The sequence below is a fragment of the Homalodisca vitripennis genome, unplaced genomic scaffold (genome assembly GCF_021130785.1).
Source record: "Homalodisca vitripennis isolate AUS2020 unplaced genomic scaffold, UT_GWSS_2.1 ScUCBcl_5244;HRSCAF=11885, whole genome shotgun sequence".
Taxonomy (NCBI): domain Eukaryota; kingdom Metazoa; phylum Arthropoda; class Insecta; order Hemiptera; family Cicadellidae; genus Homalodisca; species Homalodisca vitripennis.
In genome coordinates this window covers 23,686-51,378 of record NW_025781368.1, presented here as the reverse complement: position 1 = coordinate 51,378, position 27,693 = coordinate 23,686, and the positions used below count along the sequence as shown (strand labels likewise).

Here is a 27,693-nt window from a genome sequence, read left to right as displayed (position 1 = left end):
AAATGAAATTTTATAAAGATAAAAAATTAGGAAAGATGGAATGCATTATAATTGCAAAGATTGTGAAAGGGAATATCACTAATAGATTATTATATTGATAAAAATAAGAAAAATTAACTTTGGAAGATAAAGGAATGATCTTAAATGTAAAGAACACTAAAAAAATTTCAGAGTTTAATAGTGATCACTATTAGTAGAGATAAGAAATGACTCATATTGTAAAGATTGGGTGTAAAGAAGAATCTTCATAAGATTATATTATGAAGATACTCCCAATGTGGAATGTGGACGTAACTCATATTTTAAATGGTTTTAATATAATTATCAAAATACACATTTGTTCATAACAAAATAATCATAATTCAAGCAGTTTAACACTTTCATCGTGTTAATAATTTGTTCTCTATATTAAATGGAAAGTCTCAAAAGAAATGTAACCAAAGTGTCAAGAAGAGAATAGAAAAGACTGTTATTGTAATGGATTTATATGATAAAACTGGACAAATTAACTTTAGAAGGAAAAAAATGGTGTGTTACTTTTGGTTAAAGAAATTAAAAATATTTCTGAATTTAATAACTGGCAGTATAGTAAAGTAGATAGAAAAGATGCTTTTTTGCAAAGATTGTGCTATAAATAAAAATTTTCAGCCGAAAGGTTATAAAAACGAATATGCCTTGTGATATATGAAAAAACGATTTTACAATGGTTACCTAGTTATGCTAAACATTTACAAACAAAATATAATTAAATCGAGAAGTTTTTAGGTAAAATTTTAGAAACTTTTTCATCGTGTAATTTAGAGTATTCTATTAAATCAGTCGAGATGCTTCAGGCCCATTATTTGTAGTTGAAGAAAATGATTTCCGTTGTATTAATAAATATTCAATAAGATTCTTTCATTTGGTTTGTATGGAGATTGAATATTTGAATTTTGAGGTTTCGTCATCAATGAACAAAATCTCTAATTCAGGATAATTTATTTTTAGATGATTTAATCGGTTTGGTATTTTCTCGGTTTTCTGAGCTCTGATAACGTAAATAAGGCCATTCCCACATTGTGATTCTTCTTATATTAACACAAAAACATGGTGTTTTTTTTTATCAAAATCCTTTTACATACACATATCTCTTCTTTCATTTAATTCCATTCGCAATTCTTGTATTCTCTTATTGTTTCAATGATTTTCCTCATTTTCTAGTCTTTAATTTGCCAATGTGTTTAACTTCCGTCCTCTAAAATATTTACATCTTGTGTTTCAAGTTTTGTACTCACCAAATTTATCGAATACTTGGCACCAAAACTTCTTTTTGTAACCCACTTTTTGAAAGGTTTTTTGCTTCTAATTTTTTTAGATCTTAGTATTTAAAAGGAATAAAAAATCCAGATTCAATTAATGAAATGAGTGTCTAGGATTGAAGATTTTGAAAGGGTCTATGGCACAGGACTCTTGTAATTTTATATATTTAAAAGGCTATTTTTCTCGTCAATTATCAATATTATTTTATGATAGCTTGTCTAGTGATTTTCATATTGATAATATTAAAAATTTTCTGCCAACATCTTTAGCCTGTAAACCCAAAAAAAAATTTTTATCTTTCATTATTTTCGTCATACAATCGTGCAAATAGTCTTTGCATTATTGAATGTAAGTTGATTGTTAGAGTAGGTCTACAACTGACTCCTATTTAGAATAACAGAAAAGAAATTTAACTAGTAATTTTTTATTTCAGTATAAAGTCCTAGATTCATTGGATAAAAAACAGGGTCAGGAATGAAAGGAATTTTTAAGGGGCCATTCGAATAGCCACCTTGTCTTTCTTTAAGTAAATAACATATTCGAATTTTTGTCTATCATCATCAACTCATTTTTTATTCCTTTTTCAATCTTAAATATTATTGTTAGTTTTTATCTCATTATTTAACTATGATTTTCCTTCACGAGTCTTGAAACAAGTTAAGACGATTTTTTGAATTTCCTTTTTCATATTTTTTCTAATTGGAATATAATCGATTTTCAATTTGGTTTTTTTCTCACTGATTTTTGATCCATAAGCAACATTTGGAAAAAAAAGTGTACAAAATTTTCATGATTTCTTTGTGTAAATGTTACGGTATGATGTTTTTTCATAAACTAGGTTTCAATCGAAGATTGCAGTGGCCACTTCAATTACATCGAACGGTCCTAATAATTTTGGCGTTTTATTTCACTAAAATCATACCTGATTTTGGCTCGCAATAGTTTTCTTGAAACCAAACCCTAACCCAAATCTTACAATAATTGCTGAAAAACAATTATTCTTACTGGTGATTTTATTTTGAATTTTATTAGGAGAGAATAATTTTTTTGCATTTCAAACTTTGTTTTCGTTCAAAGTTTAAAAGTATTTTATTCTGATTGTTTGAATTGTTTTTTCAACGAATCTAACTTTTTAAAGGGGAATTTTTTATTTGAATCGAAAGGGTATAATATCCTTTGTTTTTAAATACCATAGTATTTTGTTATGTTCTTCTCACTAAAATCCTATACAATAAGGAGAACCCTTTCCCCACTAATATTTATTTACAAAATTGTCCAGAATAAAAATCCGCTTAAAACCGATAAAAGTAATTTTGATTCTTCCTCTAAATTGAATAGGGATGTTCCAAGTTTGTAATAAACTAATTTAGAGCTTTCTGAAGTCAACTTTGAACAGCTCATTTTCGCACTAGCGTTTTGCTTCAAGATGAAAATCTTCCTATTTAAATTGGTAGAAATTTTTAAAAGCAAAAAAGATCAGAATAAAAACTTCAAACGTTTGAGGAAAATAAGAAATGACTCAACGCACATGATCACGAAATTGTTAAACATTGTTGGTTCAAGCGTGGATGTTGGAAAAAAAAATCAACTAAATAACTATTGAAACGCCAACAAAACAATAACTTAGCCAACAACTACATTAAGACACATTTTTATCTACAATAGGTTGATTCCTTATTCCAATTTGTATGTTTTTAGCTTTTAGTCAAATCTTTTAGAACAAGACGCCTATAAAAAATTTATTACAAGGAAAGATCTTGGAACAATATTGCAGAAAAACTTTAAGTAAGAAAATATTCATATTTTTATAATCGCTTCCGAGGAGACAATAGTTCCGTTTAAGCGAATGTAAACCCTAATTCGTTAATCTCGTTTTTTGATGATCTTGTATTTTAGAAGAATCAAGACGTTATTAAGGGAATATTTCGTAATGTCCCGTCACAAAAAACATATCTTGTATCTCATCTTTTCCCAATGCTTTGTCAAAGGTTCGATAAAACAAGGTTATTATAAGATAATAACCTGAATATGGTTTTTGTGTTAATTTTTAAGCAAGGATGATCAACTACTTCGAGAAAGATTTATACACAATTCATGTGGGGGGATCTGATATTGAGGTTTTTTAACCACTTTATTGAGTTATGTGCTAAAATTTGGAAGGAAAGAAAAGACTATACGGATTTTTACAAAACTATTAATCTAACTTTGAAGCCTAAAAGTGGTAAATATTTGAATAAAATTTTCCAATATTAAGCGTCGTGTGATAAATTCTAGTTGCTTTTCATGGTTTTTACGTTCACGTTATCGCTTTCGTTGTTCTCGTTGTTTTCACCGTCTCCACGTTTCACGTTTTACGTTTTCACGTTCACTAGTTGTTTTAAACGTTCCCACGTTTTCCGTGTTCTCCGTTTCGTGTTCCGTTTCCACGTTCCACGTTCACACGTTTTGCGTTCTCGTGTTCACGTTTCGTGTTCCTCGTCCTCTTTCCACCCGTTTCCGTGTTCACGTTTCCCACGTCTCCACCCCCCCGTTTTTTTTACGCTTTCGAAAAATTTTCCTAACAATAAATGGCGTAAGCGTAACTTCAGAAGAAGCCACAAAGAAAAAACTTGGACTCAACATAGAAAAGAAATTAATCAAAAGATATTTAAAGAACAGATTCCGAATATTTGATGAAAAAGATACAAAGAGAATTGTATTCAAAAAATTAATCACCTGTAACATCTGCAATAAAAAATGTTGAGGGCAAAATTGAGAAATGTTTTTAAGCGAATAATCAAACATTTGATGAATTTGGGTTTCCAGTTGAACGACAATTTGCTGATATTTCAATACCAGAATCTGAGTTTTGAATTGCCAAAAATTTACCATCCTTCAAACACCGATTTAGACCTCGAATCATTGAAGACTCTACCTTAGTTGAACCAATAAGTCCTTGAGGAACACACAGATATAATAATTGGTGCAAAAATTGGTAAAAACATTTCTTTCCTAGAAGGCAAAAGGATGATAAATTTTGGGTTTGTTATTGGGACAGAAAAAAAGAAAAAGTTTTATGATTGGATAATTTATGGCCCGTTGAATTTTGAAGCACTAAATGATATCATTATTAATGAAAAAACATATGAAGGAACTCAAGGTTTATGGAGATTATTAACAGGCACTGATGTTCCAAATGACGGTTTATATTCTGAAGAAGACTTGAAAAAGTATACTGAAATTTTATGGAAATCTGATTCAATTTACAAAAATAATGATCCATCAACTAAGAAACCAAAGTCAAGTAAAGGTAAAAAATATCTCAATTTGATTAAACCAATTTGGGGAAAAACGAATCGAAGGATCAGGTGTGAGAAAATACAGTGATAATAAGATTGAGTACAGATATATCGACGATTTGACAAAACTCGATGGAATTATAAATTATATTTTATGCTCAAGAAAAGGCTGGAAACAACAATTTTTTGAACGAAAAGAAAGCGATTAAAGATTTTATTTCGAACAAACTTGATGAAATGATTGAAAAACCTGATGGAATTAAATATTTAAAACGAGTTTTTGCCGGCAATAAGTTCATAGCTATGATTGAAGGTAGCGGACTTTTGAATGATTTTATCAACAATTTACCTTTTGAATTACACGTACCAACTTATCAGTATCTGGGGCCCGGCACAAAACTCGAAAAAAGACTAAAAAGAGGAGATACTGGTATAAAATAAAATTAGATCAAGCTGCTATGGAACACGATATTTTTTATGCAAAACATAGAGACACAAATTCCAGACATATCGCAGATAAAGTTTTGCAAGATAAGGCAATGGATAGATTTTTATCAAAAGATGCTAGTTTAGGTGAAAGATTTGTTGCGCTTCCAACAGCTGGAGCAAAGTTTTTGAAGAGAAAAACTAGGAATGGGAATCGAAGAGAACTTGAAATTTTAACTATATAAATGGAGGTGAATGTAAATTTCAGCAAAAATCAGAAAGAAAAAATAAAATCCGCTTTTAAGAAGAAAATACCCGTTAGTATTCAATTTAAAATAGATCAACTAAAAAATGGCGAAGATAAGATATTTTTAACAAATAGACAATACAATAAACTCGAAAAACATAAGAAAAACAATAAAGGAACCAGAATAGAATTTTCTTATAACTCAGTTGAAAGAACTTAAAAATGGTGGACTTTTGAAAGATTTATTAGATTTTGGAGAAAATATTCCAGTTGTTAAAAATGTTGTTCCTTATGTTCGTAAAGCTGCTCCAATCGTTAAAAAGGATGTGATTCCTATTGTTCGAAACATTTTAAATTGGTTAGATAAAGAGTTGGAAGATGTTACAGGATCTGGATTAGATGAAAAAACTTTGAATTACGTGAAATCAAACATTGAAAAAAAAATTTAAACCTTTAACATTCGGGGAATTGGAAGAAATCTGCAAAAATATTAAAACATTTTAGAGGAATCTTCATGAGAGATACATTACCTGAAAAAGTTAAGAAATTTGAATGTGGAATTGTGAATTTAGACTCGATTATGGGAAGTGGAACGCATTGGATTTGTTATTATAAAAATGATAAGAATGCATGTTATTTTGATTCGTATGGAAGAATTGAGGACAAACCACCTATAGAATTGATTAAATATTTGAAAAAATCAAGCGTCTACTACAATGATTCTCAGATTCAAGACTATAAAGATCCCCCAATTTTGTGGTCATTTAAGTGTTTTTGTTTTGAATGAACTGAGTACTGGTAAAGATTTTAAAGAAGTTGTTAACAAATTATTGCTTAATAAATATGGATTCACAAAATATTTTTGACGTATTTGGAACACACATTATTCAAAATGTAGATAATAGTTTGAATTTTGATAGTTTGAGAAATGAGTTTGATAACAAGTTAGAAAATGTATTACAAAACCTTCCAGATTCAGATATGTTTGCTGTCGAGATTGAAGATTTTAAAGCAGAATATGATAACAAAACTTGCAAATTTCATGAGTTCAAATGAAGTTGCTGATAAAATAAAAACATTGGAAAAAGAAGTTGATGATGGTGTAAAAAAATTATTTACCAATTTAATGTCTCATATCGAAAAAGCTGATAAAATTACTGAAGCGATCAAAGTTGAAAAGAATTATGTTAGTTTGGCTAATAAGAAAAGAATTGTCCGGTGTTCGACCTGGTATTGACAAACATGATGTTGTTGTTAAAGAACAAATTTTAAAACCTCTAAAATTATCAGAAAACATCGATATTGTTGATTTACATGATCCGAATGTTAAAAATGCCTTAGATTTTAAAGGAAAAAGAATTAGCGGTGTTAGTAAAGGAATTAATCCATTTGATGTTGTTGTAATGATTCAATTAGAAGATCCTATTAAAAAATGTTTAATGAACTAAAACAAAATTTATGAGAATCATAAACAGCATGTTAAAGATTTTTACAACAGAAGTCTATGAAAAACTTGATGAAAGAAGTAAAAGATCAGTAGACGAAGTTGGTGAAATTAATGAAAAAACCTTACTAAATTTAAAGAGTCTTTTGATAAGTTTAGTTTAGATGCTACGAAAACTTTTGAGAATATTGGTCATAAATTTGTTGAATACAATGATTCTTATGCTGTCAAATTTTCAAAAATTAGAAGAAAAACTTTAATAAATTTAAAGAAAGAAGATGTTGTTATAAGTTTTAGAGCCATCGACATCAGATTTAATGGATTAGGCGGCTATGATGACAAAAATTTCTCTCCTTTATAAATGGCGCTCATATATTGTGTGAGGTGTAAGGCAAATACTGAAACAAATGATATAAAATACTATGCAAACATCAATGGAGTTAAGAGAATTTTCTGGAAAAATGTGTCTGAATGTAAACACAAAAAAAGAGCCAATTTATAAAAACTTGATTTTGAAATTTTTTCTTAATAAATAGAGATGGCGGGACATTACAGTGCTTTCGATCTTTTTATCATGCAACACGAAAGAGATTTGAAAAAAAGAACATTGGGACGACATTTCTCAAAAATATGAATTATCCGAAGATATGATGAGATTATACGTAAACAAATTGAATTGGTATAACATTGCTAAATATCAAACTTTATCATCAGAGTTCATTCAAGAAAATATACATTATCAATTAAAAGATCATATGTCTGTTCTTTGTCTCTATCAACACTTGAGTATAAAGTTTTTGGATGAAAATAAAGATACAGTTGATTGGAACAATATTATAGATAGCGGTTACTATCCTGTGCAGATTTTATTGAAATATGTGACCGAGATCTGCAAAATTTAAGGAAGAGAATCCTGAATATGACGAAGTAGATCATTAAAAATGACTTCTAATCTTTTTAAATTATTTTAACTAAAATTTATATCTTTTCTTATAAAAACGTACATTAGATCGATGAAAAAAATGATACACGATGTTTAAAAATTTCTAAATTTTCTCTTATTAAATGGCGGACTACAGAAAATATGCTAGTGATATTGAAAGGGCGGAGTTTAAAAATTTCTATCCAATTAGTAAAACAACATTTGAATGAACCGAATAAAAGAACTGAGTTTAATATTGATTTTGGAGATAACTTTTGCTCGTCTAACTTCCAGTTTTATATTTCTGGAACTTTTAACAAAACAAGATGGTCAAGCATATCTTGGAACTGATAATGTTAGATTAATCGATAATTTTATATCGTTTTTATTTTCTAAGATTGAATGTAAGAAAAACACAATAAATTGATAGAAGAAGTCGAAAACTGTGGCCAATTAAGCACAATTAAAGGAACTATTTCGTATTCAAAAAGTGATGTTATTTCTCAAACTTCTAATGGCTTTGAAATCAGATTTTAAATTTGGTGTTTTTGAAGCAGCTGGAAATTTATCTCATTTTGGATTAGGATTTTTTGAAAATGTTACTATTCCGATCTATAAAGGAGGATTTTATCTAAGTTTTATAAGAGCAGAAGACGATGATGTGATTCTGAAGACTGCAACTGGAAATGTTATGCCTGTTGATGGAAAAATAACAATTACAGATTTTTTTATTAGAGTTCCAATGATTGATTATAAAAATCACGAGTAAAATAAGGTTGATTGATGAAATTACAAAAAGTCAAAACATTATGTTTAATTTTCTAGATTGGCAATGTATTGAACAAAAAGGTATTTTTCCGGAACAACTTATTCGTTCGATATCACAAATATTTATAGAAATATCTTCAATCCCAAGTTCGTTATCATAGGTTTTCAAACAGATAGACAGAATAATCAAGAAAAAAAATCCTTCAAAGTTTGATAGTTTGGATGTAAAAAATATCAGAGTAAAATTGAACGGTTCTTATTATCCAGATGAATTACAAAATTTAAAACATTTCCGGAGGTCTTTTTCAGAATCATGTATCAGATGTATCAAGATTTTAAGAAAGTTTACTGTAATAATAAGGAAATGTATTACAATCCTAAAGAAATTTTAGCGAATAGACCTATTTATGTCATTGATACAACAAAGAGTTTGACAAATATTTCTGGTTCAAAGAACGATATAATTATCAATATGGATTTTCAAAAAGCTGTTACAAACGCGATTTGTTATGTTGTTGTTGTCTCTGAGAAAATTTTTAGCCTATGATGTGATTAAGAACGATATTAGAGAAATTCAGTAGTTAATGATGTTCATCTATTATTCTCTTTCATTCCTTCTAATATTTCAAAAATATACTCTTTCGCCACTGAAAAATCCCGATTTCTCCCGTAATAATCTTTATAATCGTACACATAATATCCTAAATAGTTTGTACAATAGAATGAAAATTATTTCTATTTATCTCTGTTGTAGAAATGTAAACACAAACATTTGCACTGAAAAATTTATATCTCGGCAGACTTAGTTCCATAATCTCCATTTATAAAAAAAATCTTTTTGTTTAAATGGAAGAGTATAATGCCAACTGTTACAAGTGTTATAATAGAGGAGAAATTATTGATAAAAAGATTCGTTTGTAGAGATTGTAATTTAATTTTGTACGAAAGACCTAAACCTAAGAAATTTCGAAATAAACTAACACATTTGAATAATCTGCTTACAAAATTGCAATATGGAGACAAGAAGCAAACAAAATTTGTTACAGAATTTAGAAAACACAACAAAAATTTTTACTTATCTCTTGGAACCGTTGAAAAAATTATTTTCCTTTTCAAAGAATACATTAGGTTTGTTGGTTTAAATACACACGTTTATTATGAAAAGATATTACCTGTATTTTTTCATTATCTGGATGTTTGAATTTGTTTATGATTTTGAACCAGAAATCCTCGATGATTTTATAGTACATTTGGAGAAGAAATTAAACGAAGAACCTCGTGAAAAGAATGCGGTTTTACTCACATTCTCCCCGACTTCTCGAGTTATTGTTAAGCAAATTTCATTTTTTTCCGTCTTTGAATTTTTTCTATTTAAATGGAAGTTCTTGAAAGAGTTAAATGATATTGGTGAATGGCAAGTTTAAAGAGTATAAGAAGTTAAATGAATTGGAAGAAAGGAAGAAACATAGAATCTTGAATTTGGAGAAAATGAAAGATAAATTCGGGTTTAACAATAATTGCCGGAGTTGGAAGATTGTAAAGTACACTTACCGAACAGATTTTTGACTGTTTTGGATGAGAAAAAAGATTAAAGAATTAAACAAAAATGAAAAATTACACTTGGTTGTTACTGGAAAGAAGACTATTAAAGATAAAGAAATTATAACAATTAACTTTGTAGAATAAAGTCTTAACTCTAAAACTTGCAGTCCCTCCCCACGTCATAGTACTGTTTTGATAACCATAGTTGGTGTCTTTCTTCATAGGAATCACATGGAATATTATCTACAGTAATACCTTTTGTTTTCACACAAAATGTGGCTATATTCTATAAGAAAAATTCTATAATGCTCTTTAAATGAATTGTGTTGATAAATCTTGATACTCACAAAAATTCCTAAGAAATTCATCAATTAAGTCTTGATTATCTTGAAAGAACGTATAATATGGGAAAAAATGTCATAAAAAAACGATGAAAACTCTCTGTTTGTTTATTTTTTACTTTCTTTTCAATATCTTTCGTAATTATATTAAATATGTAATCCCTTACTTTTTTAGTTTTTTGCCGATAGTAAAACACTCCATTAGACGTTTTTTCTGCAAAAGACTTTACAAGTTCTTTGGAATTCTGTATCATTTAAGGAAAGTATCAACTGTTCTTTAAAATGTTTTGGTAATTCGTTTGAACTCGTTAAAATTGTCTTTCTTTGTAAGTTTTTGAAATGCTAGAAACTGAAGAGAGCTTGGTGAGTTCATGTTGTTTATTTAGTAGAAAAGTTTTTTATTAAAGTACAGTATGTTTTTAGTAAAAATGTTTTAAATTGATTAAATTTTATTAAGATAAATCCTTTATTCGTAGCAGATTTGACAACATTTTACAAAGCACAGCTTAAGAAAGTAGAAGCAAACAGCTGTAGATTTGGTTAATTTTTTCATTTCCACAGAGTAGATAGTAATGTACCGATCGCTTTTGGAGAACGAACGACTGTAGATTCGGTTAATTTTTCATTGAGATTTGCTGTGTTATTTCTCAGCTTCCTTTATGGTACATTGAACAGTATTTTACATTGCTTTTCGGTTGGCTCCGAAAGTGCGCCAGGAACCCCATATTACTATCTACTTATATATTTATTATAACTATATATATATATATATATATATATATATATATATATATATATATATATATATATATATATATATATATATATATATATTTATTATACTAATATATATATATATTTTATTATATTTTATTATATATATATATATATATATATACGTATATACGTACATATATATAAGTAGATAGTAATATGGCGTTTCTAGACCACTTTCGGAGCCAACAGTAAATCAATGGAAAATACTGTTTAAAGGACAATAAACGAATCTGTAAAATCAAACAGTAACTCACGAATGAAAAATTACCGAATCTATAGCTGTTTGCTTCTACTTTCTTGATCTGTCTAATCAATCTATTTGAAATGTCTGCTACGAATAAACGAAAAATCTTCTATTCTACAAAATTGATAGTAACACAGTCTTTATCTTTAATAGTTTTCTTTCCAGTAACAACCAAGTGTAATTTATCATGTTTATTCAATTCTTTAATCTTTTTTTCATCCAAAACAGTCAAAAATCGGTTCGGTAAGTGTACTTTATAATCTTCCAACTCGGCAATTATTGTCATACCAAAATTTATGTTTCATTTTTCTCCAAATTCAAAATTTTTGTATTTCTTATTTTCTTCTAAATCAATTAATTTCTTATATTCTTTAAATCTTAGCTCACCAACTTCATTTAATTCCTTTAGTAGCTCCATTTACACAGAAAAAAATATCTTATTTTATTTCAATTAATTTTTTCGAAGCAAACTCACGAAGCTAGACCACGAAGCAAGCTCACGAAGCTACACCACGAAGTAAGCTCACGAAGTTAGACCACGGGAGCCAGCTCACGAAGCTACACCACGAAGTAAGATCACGAAGCTATACCACGAAGCAAGCTCACGAAGCCAGCTCACGAAGCAAACTCACGAAGGAAGACCACAAAGCCAGCTCACGGAGCTACACCACGAAGTAAGCTCACGAAGCTAGACCACGAAACCAGCTCACGAAGCCTAGACCACGAAGGAAGACCACGAAGCCAGCTCACGAAGCTACACCACGAAGTAAGCTCACTAAGGAAGACCACGAAGCCAGCTCACGAAGCTACACCACGAAGCAAGCTCACGAAGCTAGACCACGAAGCCAGCTCACGAAGCCAGCTCACGAAGCTAGACCACGAAGGAAGACCACGAAGCAAACTCACGAAGGAAGACCACGAAGCCAGCTCACGAAGCTACACCACGAAGTTAAGGCTCACGAAGCTAGACCACGAAGCAAGTTCACGAAGCCAGCTCACGAAGCAAACTCACGAAGCTAGACCACGGAGCCAGCTCACGAAGCTACACCACGAAGTAAGCTCACGAAGCTAGACCACGAAGCAAGCTCACGAAGCTAGACCACGAAGCCAGCTCACGAAGCTAGACCACGAAGGAAGACCACGAATCAAACTCACGAAGCTAGACCACGAAGCAAGCTCACGAAGCCAGCTCTCACGATGCCATGAACTATCTATTAAAAATTATGTCAAATCCGCTTGAAATCAATGTAAAATGTGTTTGGAAGAAATGTATAATCTTTTTGAAATATTGTCAAATCCGCTTCGAATCAATGTAAAGTATATTGTCAGTGTTTGTTATATCTGCTTTGGGGCTTATAAAATTGTATCCATCAAAAAGTTTGTTGTTTGTTTAGAAATTTAAGAGTTTCTCTTATTCCACAACCGTATTTTGGTCTAAATCTATATTTATACAGTCGGCCTCCAGAAATATTTTGTAACTCATCTACATCAATTGTGCTATTGATAATCTTTTTGACTATATCAGAAAATTTTTTCTTCATCTTCTGTATCGGATGTAAATGAATCTGATTCTTCATTGTTTTAATGTATGTACAGTACTCTTACCATTTTTGAACTGTATTTCTACAAGCTCTGGTTTAAATTTGACATCTAGAAGATTGTATAAGTTTTTTTCTCAAATTCTTAAAGTTTGCTTCTGCATTTTGTACTATTTCTAAGATTTTTTTATTTCTTTCTTCTTCTATTTTTTTTTATTCTCTTTTTAATAATGTTATATTGCACTAGCCATTTATTTAAGAAAAATATTGACAAATTTAGTGATCTATTTAAAATTTTAAGTTTTCTCTTATAAAATAACTTGATTCTCTATATTGTTTTAACAGATTTATACCTTGATTGGTATGCAATTTTGCGCGTCTGTGATCAAGACTATTATCGTTTTTTTCATAAAATTTGTCTTTGTTATCATTTTTATTTTTATAATATCGATTTAATAGTTTTTTATTTATTACATTTTTTTACAAGATGATCTGATTTTTTCGAGTTTGTTTTCCAAATTCTGCAATATCTTTTACCGTGTTTACAAGTAGAACATTTTTTAAAAACAGTTATCCATTTATTGACAACAAAATTTGACAACATGAACGTAAAATTTGACAACATTGACAACAGATTTGACAACATGAACGTAAAAAGTTGACAACATTGACAACATGAACGTAAAATAAACGTGATTTTTGTGTGTTTTATGTTCTATTTATTGTGATTTTGCATGTGAGTTCTTATTCTGAGCGCTCAGAATATTTTAAATTATAAAGTACACTTACCGAACCGATTTTTGACTGTTTTGGATGAAAAAAAGATTCAAAGAATTGAATAAACATGGTAAATTACACTTGGCTGTGTTACTGGAAAGAAGACTATTAAAAGATAAAGACTGTGTTACTATCAATTTTTTTTAGAATAGAAGATTTTTCGTTTATTCGTAGCAGACATTTCAAATAGATTGATTAGACAGCTCAAGAAAGTAGAAGCAAACAGCTATAGATTCGGTAATTTTTCATTCGTGAGTTAGCCTACTGTTTGATTTTACAGATTCGTTTATATATATATATATAATATATATATATATATATATATATATATATATATATATTTATAAATAAAATAAGTAGGTAAGTACAAGATTAACGTTTTATGACGGAGCTCAGAAACCAAGTATATAATTCAACTAATATATAGTATCTCAATACTTACATAATAAAAAGAACTGTTTCATATAAAAATGTGTTTGCTTTTCTGAACCAAATATGGACAAATCTTATAGTATCATTGTAATATAGTTAACATTGTTCATTGTATAAGTTTTGAAACCATTTTTAATCCTTTCTCCTTTGGCGTTAATTTTGGCGACTTCAACACACTCGAAATTCTAACAAATTTAATTAATGTATAACCAATTCTAAGAAGAATCTCAATTACATATTTAGACCTAAAAGGTGTACTAGAATAATAAGTTAAATTACAAAGTTGTTTCGTAAATAACATTTGCATATTAAACTTTCACAGCATTATAAGTTTGTGTATTTTTGGATGTTTCGCGGTAATAGATGTAATGGCTAAGTATCATATCAATAAGCGATGAAGTGCATATATTTAATAAAATATGTGTGGATTAAAATAGTGTTTTCTCTATATCGGTATTGTATTAACACTCAAAATGAATAACTGGATCTTGATACATAAGAGACAGAGCATTATGAAACTTTTGGACACTAAACCATCTGGTCTCTGAAAGCGTCTGTGTTTTGATTATTCAGCATGTCGGTTCTGGAGCAAATTCATTTATATAAGCTCCAAGAATTACTTGAGTTAGTATTCACCTAGACAGTTAGTATTATAAAGACAGAAATAATTGTCACAGATTGAAACTTTTCAATCTGTGACAATTATTTCTGTCTTATAATTTACAGCCATCTGGAAAGTCTGGAAGCTATAAGTTTATAAGAATAGACTTTATAATCTTACCTATCTCTGAAAGATTCGATGGTCTCTGAGAAACTAGTGTATGGTACATCTTACTACTCTGCTAGTTTCTAATCTTTGGAATCTCCTCATACTTGGAAGGAGACTTATGCGTAGAGCCTTAATATCAGCCCTTTATAAATTTATGATCTCTTAAAACCTCCAGCATGCAGGTTTTATTGTATAGAATTTTCCTGGTTCAGTCTTTGGAATTTTCTCTCTGAAAGTGTTTGACCTTTGGGAACATTCCAGTTTTAGAAGCTTCCAGAGTATGAGAGCTCCTGGTATCTAAACGGCTGTCATCTGTAGAATTACCAAGATTCTAGAAGCTTTTGACCTTCTCTCTTTTGGGAGAAATTGCTGCGTCTGTAAACTCTTATGGTTTTGAAAGCTACCTCTCATTCACAAGACAAATGTATCTACAATCCTCGAAGAACCTCTGGCCTCTGGAAGCTTTGGCCATTGGTACAAATGTATGAATCCATAGGAATTTATTAGGGTTTATGGTACTTGTATGTTTAATACCTTGGATTTATGCCCTCTAGCCTCCAAAATCACTCCAATTATAAAAAAACCTTCGTGATTGTAACTGTACTCTATATATCTGCTATCACACTAAAGCCACTTTTCGTATAAATAAAACCTCTTATGCTTGCCAATTGAGTAGCAAATGTTACGCTCACTTCATGCCTCAAAGTATACCAACTGTTCTGGGTAATTATTATTTATGTGCATGCTGATATTGGTTAACACATTTCTTTAAAGTACTTAGGGTATGAAATAGTTTTTTCCTCCAAAAGTAACCACATTTAAATGTATCATATGTATATAAAGTTATTAATAACCACAATTGTTTAATACTCTTTCCAAAAAAATCAATTTGCTAATTTAGTAGGATTAAACTAAAGTAAACGCAAAGCGTCTAATCTGGTTGTATAGGAAAGGGTTGTTCTAGAACAGTAAACGCCAAACCTTTGCCTCAGTACATCTAAAATGCTATTATTCATAAATTACACAAACACAGATACATTGTAATGCGTAAATATCTACGCATTGATTTTAACACAGATTTATTTTTGTAAAAAAATTTTTTGTTCAAATGAAAAAGCATATTAGCTAAACTCGTAGTAGGGGAGACCGGGGCAAGTTGACGACGTTAAGGAATAAATATTTTTAATAAAATATTGTGATAAAAATAAAAGTCTTACGATACATAAGAGTTAAGTATAAGTCTTTACCTACATTTAATTTTTTTTTAATTATCATAATATCAATTTTTTGTTTGTAAATTTTAGTTCTTATGAAACAATGCAAAAATGTCATCTTGCCCCACCCCCGGGGCAAGATGACTTTTGCATAGGGGCAAGATGACGAATGTTATGGAGGTTTAAATAAACACGCTACTTTGTAAAAGAAAAGGCTGCTAGTCATTTTTATTTATGTACAAAAACTGACAAACTAGCAGTAGTCACAAACAAATTCCCCACCTTCGTAGCTTGTACAATTCTCGTGCCACCATTCACTGCACTTGGAACACTGGATCCACTCTTCAACTGGAGGATCGGAGTATTTTTCTTCACACCCAGGACATCTAACTTCACTGCCTTTTGAAGTAGAAGCTGTGTTCATACACCTAGGACGTTTTTTGTAGGGGTCCAAACTTGAGTTTCTTTGAAACCTTTGAAGCTCGAAGCTCTTCTCTTTTCTTTTTTAAGCGCTCTTTTTCATCCTTCATTTCTTGCTTTACTTCCAAACACATTTTAACTGGCGTGCTTGTTATAATACTAGAACTTAACTTCTGAACTTTTCTTTTCTTATCCTTTGGTTTACCTTTAGGTAAAGGCTTAAAGTCGAAGACACTTGTATTCTTCTTTACCGGGATTGGGGCACAGTCTACTAGGCCTACTGTTTCTTGGCGTTCACTCAGCTCAATGGTTTCTTCTTCAGGTTCACCTGGAGTTTCTGTTGTATTTGATGTTGTTGATTGGATAGTAGGATTTTCATCTTCATTATAGCTAGGGTCTAGGCCTACATCCAGGTTCTGATCAGTTGTTTGTGATGCAGCAAAGTCATGTTCGTCGAATACAAGTGGATTATAAGGTTCTATTCCTGTGGACCTGAACCCACTAACGGCATTGCCAACAGTTGCAGCCTTGAAATAAGCAATGGTCAAAAGCTCACCAATTTTAAAGTCACTGATGGTCTGTCCTGGATTATTGACCATGAAGTTGTCACAAGCTTGACTGTAAAAGGTTTTCAGCGAACCAAAGAATGAAACGTCCAAGGGCTGAAGACGGTGTGTTGTATGAGGAGGAAATCCAACCATAACAATATGGTTATCTCTGCATAAGTTGATTGCCTCTAGGGTTATGTGGGTTCTGTGATTATCGACAAGTAGCAGGATAGGAGAATCAACTGTGGGTTTTGCATTGAGGATAAAGTGGTTCAAAAACTTTACGAACAACTCTCCGTTGCTCCAGCCATTATCGCTGCAGTGGCCCACACTACCTGGTGGAGCTCTTTCCATGAGTTCAGGTCGCATTCGCTTTCTGGCAAATACCAAAAAAGGGGGTAGGTAAGTTCCCGTAGCATTGATGCAACAAATAATAGTGACGTTCCTGCCTCTCTCCCCAGACACAACTTTAGAAACTCTTCTACTTCCTTTTGGTGAAATTACCTTAGGTAATTTATTGGGCACAGTAGATAGTCCTGATTCATCTGCATTGTAGATATTAGCAGCGGGAGAAAATTGTGTTTTTCTCGCACTTCCTTCAAAATGGAGAAAAATTTATCAACACTAGGTTTGTTGAAACCCATTGCTCTTGCAACAGATGTTGCTTCTGGCTTACGCATACTAAAGTTGTGTTTTTTCATAAAGGTAGCCAGCCAATCCTCACCAGCCATTTTAGTTTCTTTATTAAACGGATGAGAAATCCCTAAGTGTTCTGCGTATTCAAAAACGAGTTTTTCTGCACTGCAACTTGGTCATTCCAAAAAACATTTGGTCCATTACCGTCAAATAGTTGTGTAAATCTTGGAGCTGCTCTTCATTGAATACTTCTCTATATCTTCCTCCATGGACAGGCATATCCTAAAAAAAAAACTTGTTTAAGGGGAGCAGGAAAGGTAAAAAATTTATATTTATTTTATTTCATTATTTTAAAGTTTGGTACTTTTTAAGGTTTGGAAAATGTAAATAATAATCGTTGTAGGTTGCTTAGAAATGTTGTGATGAAGTAAATGAAAATGTTATGTGTATTTGCGTAAAAAGCTGGGGTACGGATTATAGTCTTGTCTTTGTAACGTGAGAAGTTGTTATACCAAAGTAAATTTTGTTTTAATATCAAAAACAAGGTGGTAAATAATTTAACTTAAAACAAGTTGTAAATATAAACGTGGTGCAAGGTGTAGGTGAAAATAGTTACCGAAACGTTCTTTTTCAGTCGGCGTCGAAGTGTTGCCTCTGGAACATTGTAAGTTCTCGCTGCTCCCAAGCAAGTCATTCTTCCCTCCTTGACCTCTGTGAAAGCAGTATCCATGTTGGTTTTTTCCCACTCTCCTCTAGAGGAAGTCTTTTTGTAGTTTCTCACCATCTCTGGAACCAAAGTAAAACTAAAAATCTGTACCCGCATATTAAATTAATAAAAATTCAATTCTAAAGTAAAATTGTTAAACAAAAGTGTAGATTAAATTTTTTTTAAATAAGTGGTTAAGTCTCACAGTGTCGTCAGTTATTAGTTTACTTAAATCAAAATTGTATGCATAACCATACTTCTTAAAAGTTTCAGCTTTGCACCAGTAAAATTAACCGGGGCAAGATGACGAACACGCCATCTTGCCCCACGTCATCTTGCCCCGAGCGGCCGTAATAGAGTAGGTAAAATTTTATTGGCATTAAGTTTAAGATAAATATAAACAAACATGGTATTTATGAGTAGCCTAATACATAAGGTAAATATAGGTAATATTGAAAATTAACATATCTTACCTGCGTATTCAATAAACCTTACGATGCAAAGGCCGAAAGTTACAAAAACGCACTCCAAAAACAACAAGCCGCTGTAACAACACACACAATGGCGAACTTGTCTTCACTGCCAGTTATTTCAGAGGCCATCCGTGTGGAGCGCTACTGACATTCGACCGGTGCTACTACCTAGCAACTAATTTGAGAAACTAACCATTCGTCGTCTTGCCCCGGTCGTCAACTTGCCCCGGTCTCCCCTATGTGACTCTACTTCTACTCTACTTCTACCTATTGCTGTGCTGATCGCCGTCTTAATTGTGTCCTTATAATAATAATAGACCTATATCCCTATAAACTTAAAAACTGTTGGTGTCTTTCTCTTATTTTTGGTCTTAGAATTATGGAAGATGTCACATTTTGCAATCAATCACGAGATTTAATCAATAATCGTACACTTCTGTAGATACTTTTTATATCTTCAGTATTCTTGTTTTAAATAGCAAGCTGTTTTTTAATTTATTGTTTTACCACTTAAAAAATATATTCCTTAGAAGAAAACACTAAAAAGGCGTTTGGATGTCTTTAAATTATATAATTCAAATAAGATATCTACCATAATTCTAGTAACAAACCCAAATTAGTTTCATATTGCTTTTATAGGGAAAAACTCAACGTCGTTTCAGTATAGTCAGTAAAGTTGGTAAGAGTAGAACTAAAATCAATGAGAGATTAAATATCACTGTTTTAATCAATATCGGTCTGAATTCATTCTATCACCATTGAAATCTAGGGATTCTAATTCTTTGCTGGGTTCGTAAGTTTTCAAATATTAGTAATAAGACAAATGTATATTTGTATATACATTAATAAATGTAATAAATAATAAATAAATAAACTGTATTTAAATATAGCTGTATATCTTACTTAACATAAATTATGTACTAAACACGTCTACGAGTATATTGTACTTTCCTATTATTAATACGATTGGATCATTAGCCAAAATATATTAATTACAATTAACTGTACTAATCTACGATCAGTTTCCTGCAGGATATCGTATAAATACGTAATATGTTTATTAATAAAGACCAAAATATATCTGTTGGGATATAATGTAGTATAAACGAGGGATTAGTAAAATTTTACAAATGTCTTGCAAAAGAAACCCATGCGGGGGTAAAATAAATTATCAACTGATTTCTATAGACGAAGGTCATTCATTTGAAAGGTAGATATTTTTAATTATGCTGTAGATTTATGTTCCATTCAGTAGTTTACTCCCTTTGTTGCGGTTTACATATTTTTTCCGGCTTGGTGTGGTTGGAGAGAATTGGTGAGATATTTTTACCAACTACTACGATCAGTGATACTTGTATCATATCATAATACAATCAAACATGTATGTTTTGAAGTCCAGAAACATATGACTGAAGTGAATTTAGACAGGATGGGATTGAATTAGAGTTTTATCCCCTTGATCCTGAACACTCCAAGGAATACTTGGACCATCTTGTTGCGTCCATATTCTAGTAAGGATGGCGATACACCCCTTTCAGAGTATGAGCTCAAGGATTTGTTTAGTAAAAAAACACAGATTTATTTAATAAAAAACACAGATTTATTTAATAAAAAATATTGTTGTAATAATAAAACTTATTAGCCAAACTCGAATTGAAATTGCTGCAAATCCAATACTTTAAAAGAGATTTTTTTCTGTTTCCTCTCATTACTAACTTCCAAACAGTTTCTTGCTTTACATTTATTACATTCATGTCTGCTGTTTAAAACACTTCAACTTAGCGCCTTTCGTAATGCAGATTGCTGTTTACATCAAAGAAAACTTTTTCACTGGAAATATTTATATTTCTCCTTTTTTTTATACTTTCAGCTAGAGTTTGTGAGTTATAATATCGATATTTATAATAGCCTAAACAGAATGTGGCTGCATTAGGTTATTAGTATTTTAATAATTTATACATGTTAATTAATGTATGTAAACTAATATGAATCTAGAGTAAATTCTAATTCAAAGAGTATATAATATAAATCGACAAAGTAAGTAAGTTTTGGTATTTTCGAGATACCAAAACTTATTTTAAGAATTTGTCATTATGTATTAAAACAGTTAGATACAAAAATAAATATTATTATCTCTGATTCTAAAAATATTTAAAGTAATTTAGGAAAAAGAGTACATAATCTAATACAAATATCATTATGCGACAACTTGTGTGGTTAGCAGGGTGAAAGATTGATTTATTTGTATCATAAAATAAGGTTATAAAACCATAGTACTGAAATTCTCTTTTCTTGAGGAAAAAGATTTGAAGTAAGTTCTACTTATACTTAATTTAATCTAATACATGTGTTGTGAAAACATGTAATAACTTTATCAATCTGAGGATTTCAACTGTTATAAATGGAAAGACTCGACAATCATTGTCAGTTGGGACCATTCTCCCTGAGTAAAGTATCCTTGGAAGGTTGCTTACTTTAAAGGAAGATTCATAGAATACCTAGTAATTTTGTTACAATTTGCTTTGGAAATTTAGAGATTTTGCATATGTTTGTAAATGTAGACTTACTCTGTTGATTTTGTGATTAACGTAGTTATTGCGTGCCGCTGAGCACACCATTATAATAAGCACTCTATTAGTGAATTCAATATTATTTCTCTTAAATTGATAAAGAAATTATGTGTTCGCTAATAGGGTGCTTACAAATGTGTCTTCAGCTGTACACAATAAGTAATCTTTTGTAATGACATACTTCAGTATAGATATAATTGATACAGCTTCATAGTCGACAGCTAGCCGAGAGTGTTGCACTTTATAGTAATAACTTTTCCTAATAATTTGATTTGGTTCCATATTTAAACTACGTCTGTAAGTGTTTATAAATATTTGAAATTGTTGTGTCTGCTATCTATTACGTGTATTTGATACCTCGTAGGGATTCATCATAGAAACCCCACAGTTTCAGAAATATATGGTAATATATTATGCCTCTTCAAATTGATGGTTCCAGATCACAGCCACACATAATATCTGCTCATCTCATACAAACTGTTAACAATTGTGGCGGAAGGGATATTTCTTTTCGATGTCGTATGAATGAGATTTTAAAAACCAGACGCAAAAGAATTGCCAGTGATCGCTGCAAGACAATATCTGTCTGCATTGTTTGAAGGTTGAGAAGGGTATATTGTTTGCTATCCTGACTTACGCGTGTCACAACGCTCTGATATGATTTGTTTATTATAACCTAGTTTTGTAATTGTGTGTTAGGTTAGTTATTTACCTGAAGGAGAAATCAGATTTCAGATCTCGAAACGTAGTGTTACTGACTTTTTATATACCTGAACGTTGGCAAATGTCCAGAAAAATCCTTTTTTCCTTTAATTATTTTTCAAAATGACACGTCTGGTAAGGAATCAGTTTTATTTCTATTAGTAAATGTCTCTTCCTTTTCAATGTAAATCCATGTCATTTTTAAACAGTTACCGGCTCAGACAACATTTTTGTTCTGCTCGTAATAGTTCTTTCTAAGGTTTCTGTTGAAGTGAAGTTTTCTTTGTTAATTTGTACAAGTATCAAATTTTGTTTTTCTACAGCCAAGTAATGTCAAGCAATCGCTTGGTGAACATATGTTGTTACTACATTTTGCTCTTTTTCAATAAAAGAAAACTTTGAATCATTCGAGAGGTAGCTATGACCTGGTTTATGTCAGTAATTTCAGTCCTAACATTCTCATTGAGGAGGTATTTCATAAAAGATAAAACAAGTTTGATGTTGCGGTTTTGGCCACCGCATGATTCGGAGTATATGATAATGTTGTGTTTTGCATTATTGCCATGAGTAGTTAATTGTTTTGTTAGGCAAAAGAGCTTATTTCCTGCGAACCACATTGTTATTTATTATTCTGTTGTTATCTCTGCTATAGGGAAGATAATCTATTTGTAATCAATTTATAACTGCAATGTATCTATTGTTATATTTGTATAAAACGTTATTTATTACTCTTTACTGTATTCATAAAAACTCAAATTATTAATACATTGTACAATTTTATCTATTGTATTTATTGGCTATGCCGTTACCAATAAATAAATAATGTAAACTTTTTTGTCAATGAAGACGTAAACACCAAAGTCATAAGTTTATACACATGAATAATAATACAAACACAAATACTGTATAATGTATACTGCATACATAACACATTTGCACTAACATAAAATTTTTCAAAAGTCAGATGAACAATAAACATCAGCTGTCATGGAGCCATAGAGTCAATCACTTTGGCCTGTCACACAACTTGTAAAATGCTCAGTTTCCCTGAGTGAATAGTGCATTGTAGTGGCAAATCATTGATTAATTAATCGTTTCTCACACTGAAGAGAATTCACTGATGCAGTCCAACAATGTTATTAATCAAAAAGTAAAAAAAATTGAGTTAGTTAGTGTGTCCTCTGAACGTCTCAATTATAACACTCCATACTGTATAACATACTGTATGAGTAATAAATATTACCACCACTGAAATACTTTTAATTCATTGCTTTACAAAAACTAATGTAAAATGCACAAACTGATTTACATAAAATGTATACTAAAATGAATTTTATAAGATTTCTATCAAATGTCAGAAAAAATAATGTTTTAAAAATGTTGACTCATCAGAGTCATTCAACTCCCTGAACTAGAAGTTTCGGGAGATTATTGGGGTAGATCCCGATAGATGTAGAGAAAAAGTATCGTTTTCCTGTTTTTTTTTTTCAGCTTATTTATTGCGGCCAATTTGTTGTTTTCCTACTGACTCGTTCCTGTGTATGTTGTGCTAAAAGGGAAATATGATTTTTAGATCCGGATAGGAGAGATTAAGACCTCAGTATGCAAGTACGCTTTAACTGTGCAATAATTAGGGGAAAATATTCACCAAATAAAGTTTTAAATTATTTCAATTTTTACAATCTTAGCTATAAAGTTAATATTGAAACTATGATTAGCTAAGATGCAGGTCTACTGGAGAAAACCACCGAATGTTGATGGCGTATCTTTAATTACTCTACCACTAGAGAATTATTATTAAAGTTTCTTGACACGTCATTAATAAAAACAATACATGTGATATGTATTTCAAAATTTTAAAAACAATAGTATGATATAGAAAGTATTTATGTATCAAAATAATATTTGTTCACCAAAAGGTATTCAATAATGGAGAATATACGTATTTTACATAAGTTTGAACACCACCCCTTTTTATTCCCCTATCTGGTGTTTACTGTTACCATTATAGTCACCTACACATTACAGGATAAACAGCGATCTATTTAATAATCTGAAAAAAATAATTCAACACGATAGAGATGGCTAAGTAAATTTTTATATTATAAGCCATCCCCATTAAGATACATTAGCGTATGAAATAAAAGTAATGAGTAAAATATATGATGCCGCTTCAGAATGAAATATAAATGTACTTTACTGAGACCTTTACCAAGTACGCGTACAAACTCCAAACAAATTGTGAAACTAGAGGGAATGAATAAAATACAATTTTTTAAAACCGTTACACCATTACAAAACCAACTGAGTTTGAACACATATGTATTATCTCTAAATTATCAAAAATAATTGTTCAATACATGGGGTAGGAACTAATTTTTTAATACTAAAAATTAAAGTAAATATGAGCTTTTAATAACCCACTGGCAAGGAGAAAAGTCGTGACCGATAAATTGATATTGCTTTTGAGATTTTACTCTATACAACAGTTGATGATATGCATGTAAATGCCCAGTTGTGGCAAATATAGGCTACAAACATAATTTCCCAGCCGACTCTATAGACTTAACAACTGAAAACATACTACATGTGGAATTAGAACCAAGGACAGGTGCTGTATCAGCCGACCTTGTACAACCATATACGAAAATAATGCCTAAACAATCTACATATAATACGTTAGCTGAATGTACAGTAAGAAATAAGAGTATATGTCGGTTTTAAGGCAAGATGATAAACTTAAGACCGAAAACCTTAATCCAATCTGAAACTACTTTAAACCATGGCTAATCTTTTACTTTATTTAGTGCAGCTTAAATACACAATAAATGAGCTTTGTAGTATACCTTGCCATAAAAAGTGTGAATACTGCAGAACTGTCGATAGGGCTCGTGGTATGATATTATTTCTACAAAAACGGCTTTCCTGAAAATTAACTACTACATTCACATAACGTAGAGCAGAACGTAGGCGAGAAGGTTGATTCAATAAGAATAAGAATTCAGCTCCAGTTCACCTTCCACTTGGATTGCAGCGTCTGAAGTCTAACGCAGTGACAGATTTGACTCCTGGAATCTGGAATCAACATCCATATGATGAGATCCACAAGAGTCGGCGAAGAAGCTCAAACAGAACTACATTGTTTCGACATCACAGATACTTGGACTACAAACAAATGTATATCAAGACGAAATGGTTTTCTCATTGTCTCATCAGGTACACAATTGTGCACTCAAAATTTGTTATGTATGTGTTACAATGTGTACAATGAGAACACCACTTCAACTTGAGTGGTGAAATGCAATTTCATTCTATTTGATTTGGCTGAACGTTAGCAAACATATTTACATTGGTAACCATGATGGCAACGATAAAATGACAGAATAAATAAATTAGTAAACAAACTGAGTACGATCGTATGATAATATAACATGTAACTTAATAGCACTGTAGGCTTTACTTTGAGAATAAATCGAGCTATAGAAGTAAAATTTTTCATGTATAACCCTGGTACGCAAAACATGGTGTAGCGCACTCCTATCATGTTTAAAATAATTACACTTTACAATATCACCAAGTATCGGCCACTACCGTGACCAAGTCAGATGGCAAATAAATTATCTATAATTATCGATGTGTTTTCACTAACTCGCTCAAAAGCCACTCATTTATAATTATTTTGCCTTCAGTATTCACAAAGTTTATGAATGAATTGAATAATTTACATTATATTTACCATCATAATTTTTTAACTACAGTCGAACTCAAGGTGAAAGCATTTGCAAAAGTTATATACCAAATTTTTAAATATTTCCAGTGGAAAAGCCTCTAAAATGTAATAAGCAGTATACGTTATGAAAGACTTGTTTAAATAGCAAAAATGAATTCAATTAATGTAAAGTGAGGAAATTGTTGGGAGGTTCATTAATGAGGGGGAACCGTTAGAAAATAGCAGAACTTAATTTGATTATTTGTTAGTTTATTGCTGGTTTATCAAATTGTACTACTTCATAGTGATTAATTATCGACTATTACAATTTTTAGAGATAAGGGCGTAATGGTTAAGATCATGAATTTCGTGGTCGTTTAGTGTTTTTCGGTCAGGATTATTCATACTCTAATTGTTTTAACTAATATATAATTTATTTAAAAATATTCCGTGAGAAATGGTTTATGACAGTGTAGAGGCCAAAATCTGGGAAGATCAGATAGTTCTCGTTTCATGTCGTACATTTTATGGTTCGTAGCTCGTTCTTAGGATATTTGAGAACATGCACAAAACATTGAGGAAAATCCAATTAACCGAAAAAATCTTACAAATTTACAAAACTATACTGCATAGCATTAATAGCATTTCAAATTCAAGTCCGTTTCTGGTATAATTATCATTTATTTGACTATTTTGTTAGTAATACTTATCTCTGAACTAGGTAATCAATTAGGTAATTAAATTTTGAATCATAGTAATTACTGTTTTAGTACCGTAATAAATAGTGACATAATACTCAAGTGACACATGACATGGCAACACTGTTTTATTCAGCTAACTCTGCTATAATACCCATATTTTTTACGTTTCACTTTGATTGACGTCCGTCATTTTTGTCATGCACGATGTGTCAGCAAAACGTACGAGTTGTCGAATGCGTGTAATATAACGGCGTTTTAAATAACGAGTCAAATAATATAAAGCAAGAATATGTCGTTATACACAACCTTATTTTTTGAATAAATTTGTTTATTCATTAGCCATATTAATAGCCAAAATTGTAACTCTTTAACTTGAGTAGGTATAAATCATGATAGTAAAGTTTCTATTGTCCTCATGTTAATAACGCCGATAGTCTGTCTTTTTTATTTATTACCTTACGATGTTACTATCATGTTTAACCATAATATTTAACTCTGTTTCTTTTTCCTAAAATAGAAAGTTAAGTATACTGAATTTTGCCCTTTTGAAACACGTCTTTCAAGCGATTACGGGAAAAAGTCTCTATTGTTCTTTGTATTAGAAGGCATAATGATATTCTCTTTGTGTGTAATATAGAACCTCAATATCACTTCCAGGAAATAACAGGTCTAAAAATATAACACTCAAAAAGGCTCCTTGCAGTTTCACAACTGTTCTTCGGAGCGTACATTACGTTGTTCATATTAATTTCAGTGCTAATTGAGACCACTTCTGACTACAACTGTTAACTCGTCATCATTGTGAGTTCTATTATTTCCACTAACTAGAATCTCTTTTATTATGGCATAGTGAAGAGCTTTTAATATAAATTCTGAAAAAATTATTATTTAAAAAGTATGTTTTTTAGTTTACTAAGTTTACTAAGTTTTACTTACTGCGTTAATTACACCAAATAAATTGCTTACTCAATTAAGTATTTAAATATTACAATTGATATGAAGCAATCTAATCGTGCCATACTTAAAAATCCCGAGGAATTGTGTACATGCATTTTATATTTATGTTCTTGTTCTTATACAGAAATTTTAAGATCTGGGAGATATTTATCATAGTGGGATATTAGGTGTTCCACTATGATAACCTATGTAACTAATCCGCTTACGTTAGTGGAACAAAAATAGTGTTGGCACAAACACGTCATATGTCTGA

The 27,693-nt window shown here is 30.8% G+C and overlaps 1 protein-coding gene across 1 annotated transcript; it reads right to left on the bottom strand.

Annotated features, from left to right (window-relative positions):
• Window positions 1-17,766: 17,766 nt before the first annotated feature.
• Window positions 17,767-18,689, bottom strand: LOC124373288. Its single transcript, XM_046831671.1, has 2 exons — window positions 18,239-18,689; window positions 17,767-17,904 (listed from the first exon to the last, which is right to left on the bottom strand). Exons 1-2 carry the CDS (start codon window positions 18,443-18,445, stop codon window positions 17,767-17,769), a joined length of 345 nt encoding a protein of 114 aa, XP_046687627.1. The 5' UTR covers window positions 18,446-18,689.
• Window positions 18,690-27,693: the final 9,004 nt, after the last annotated feature.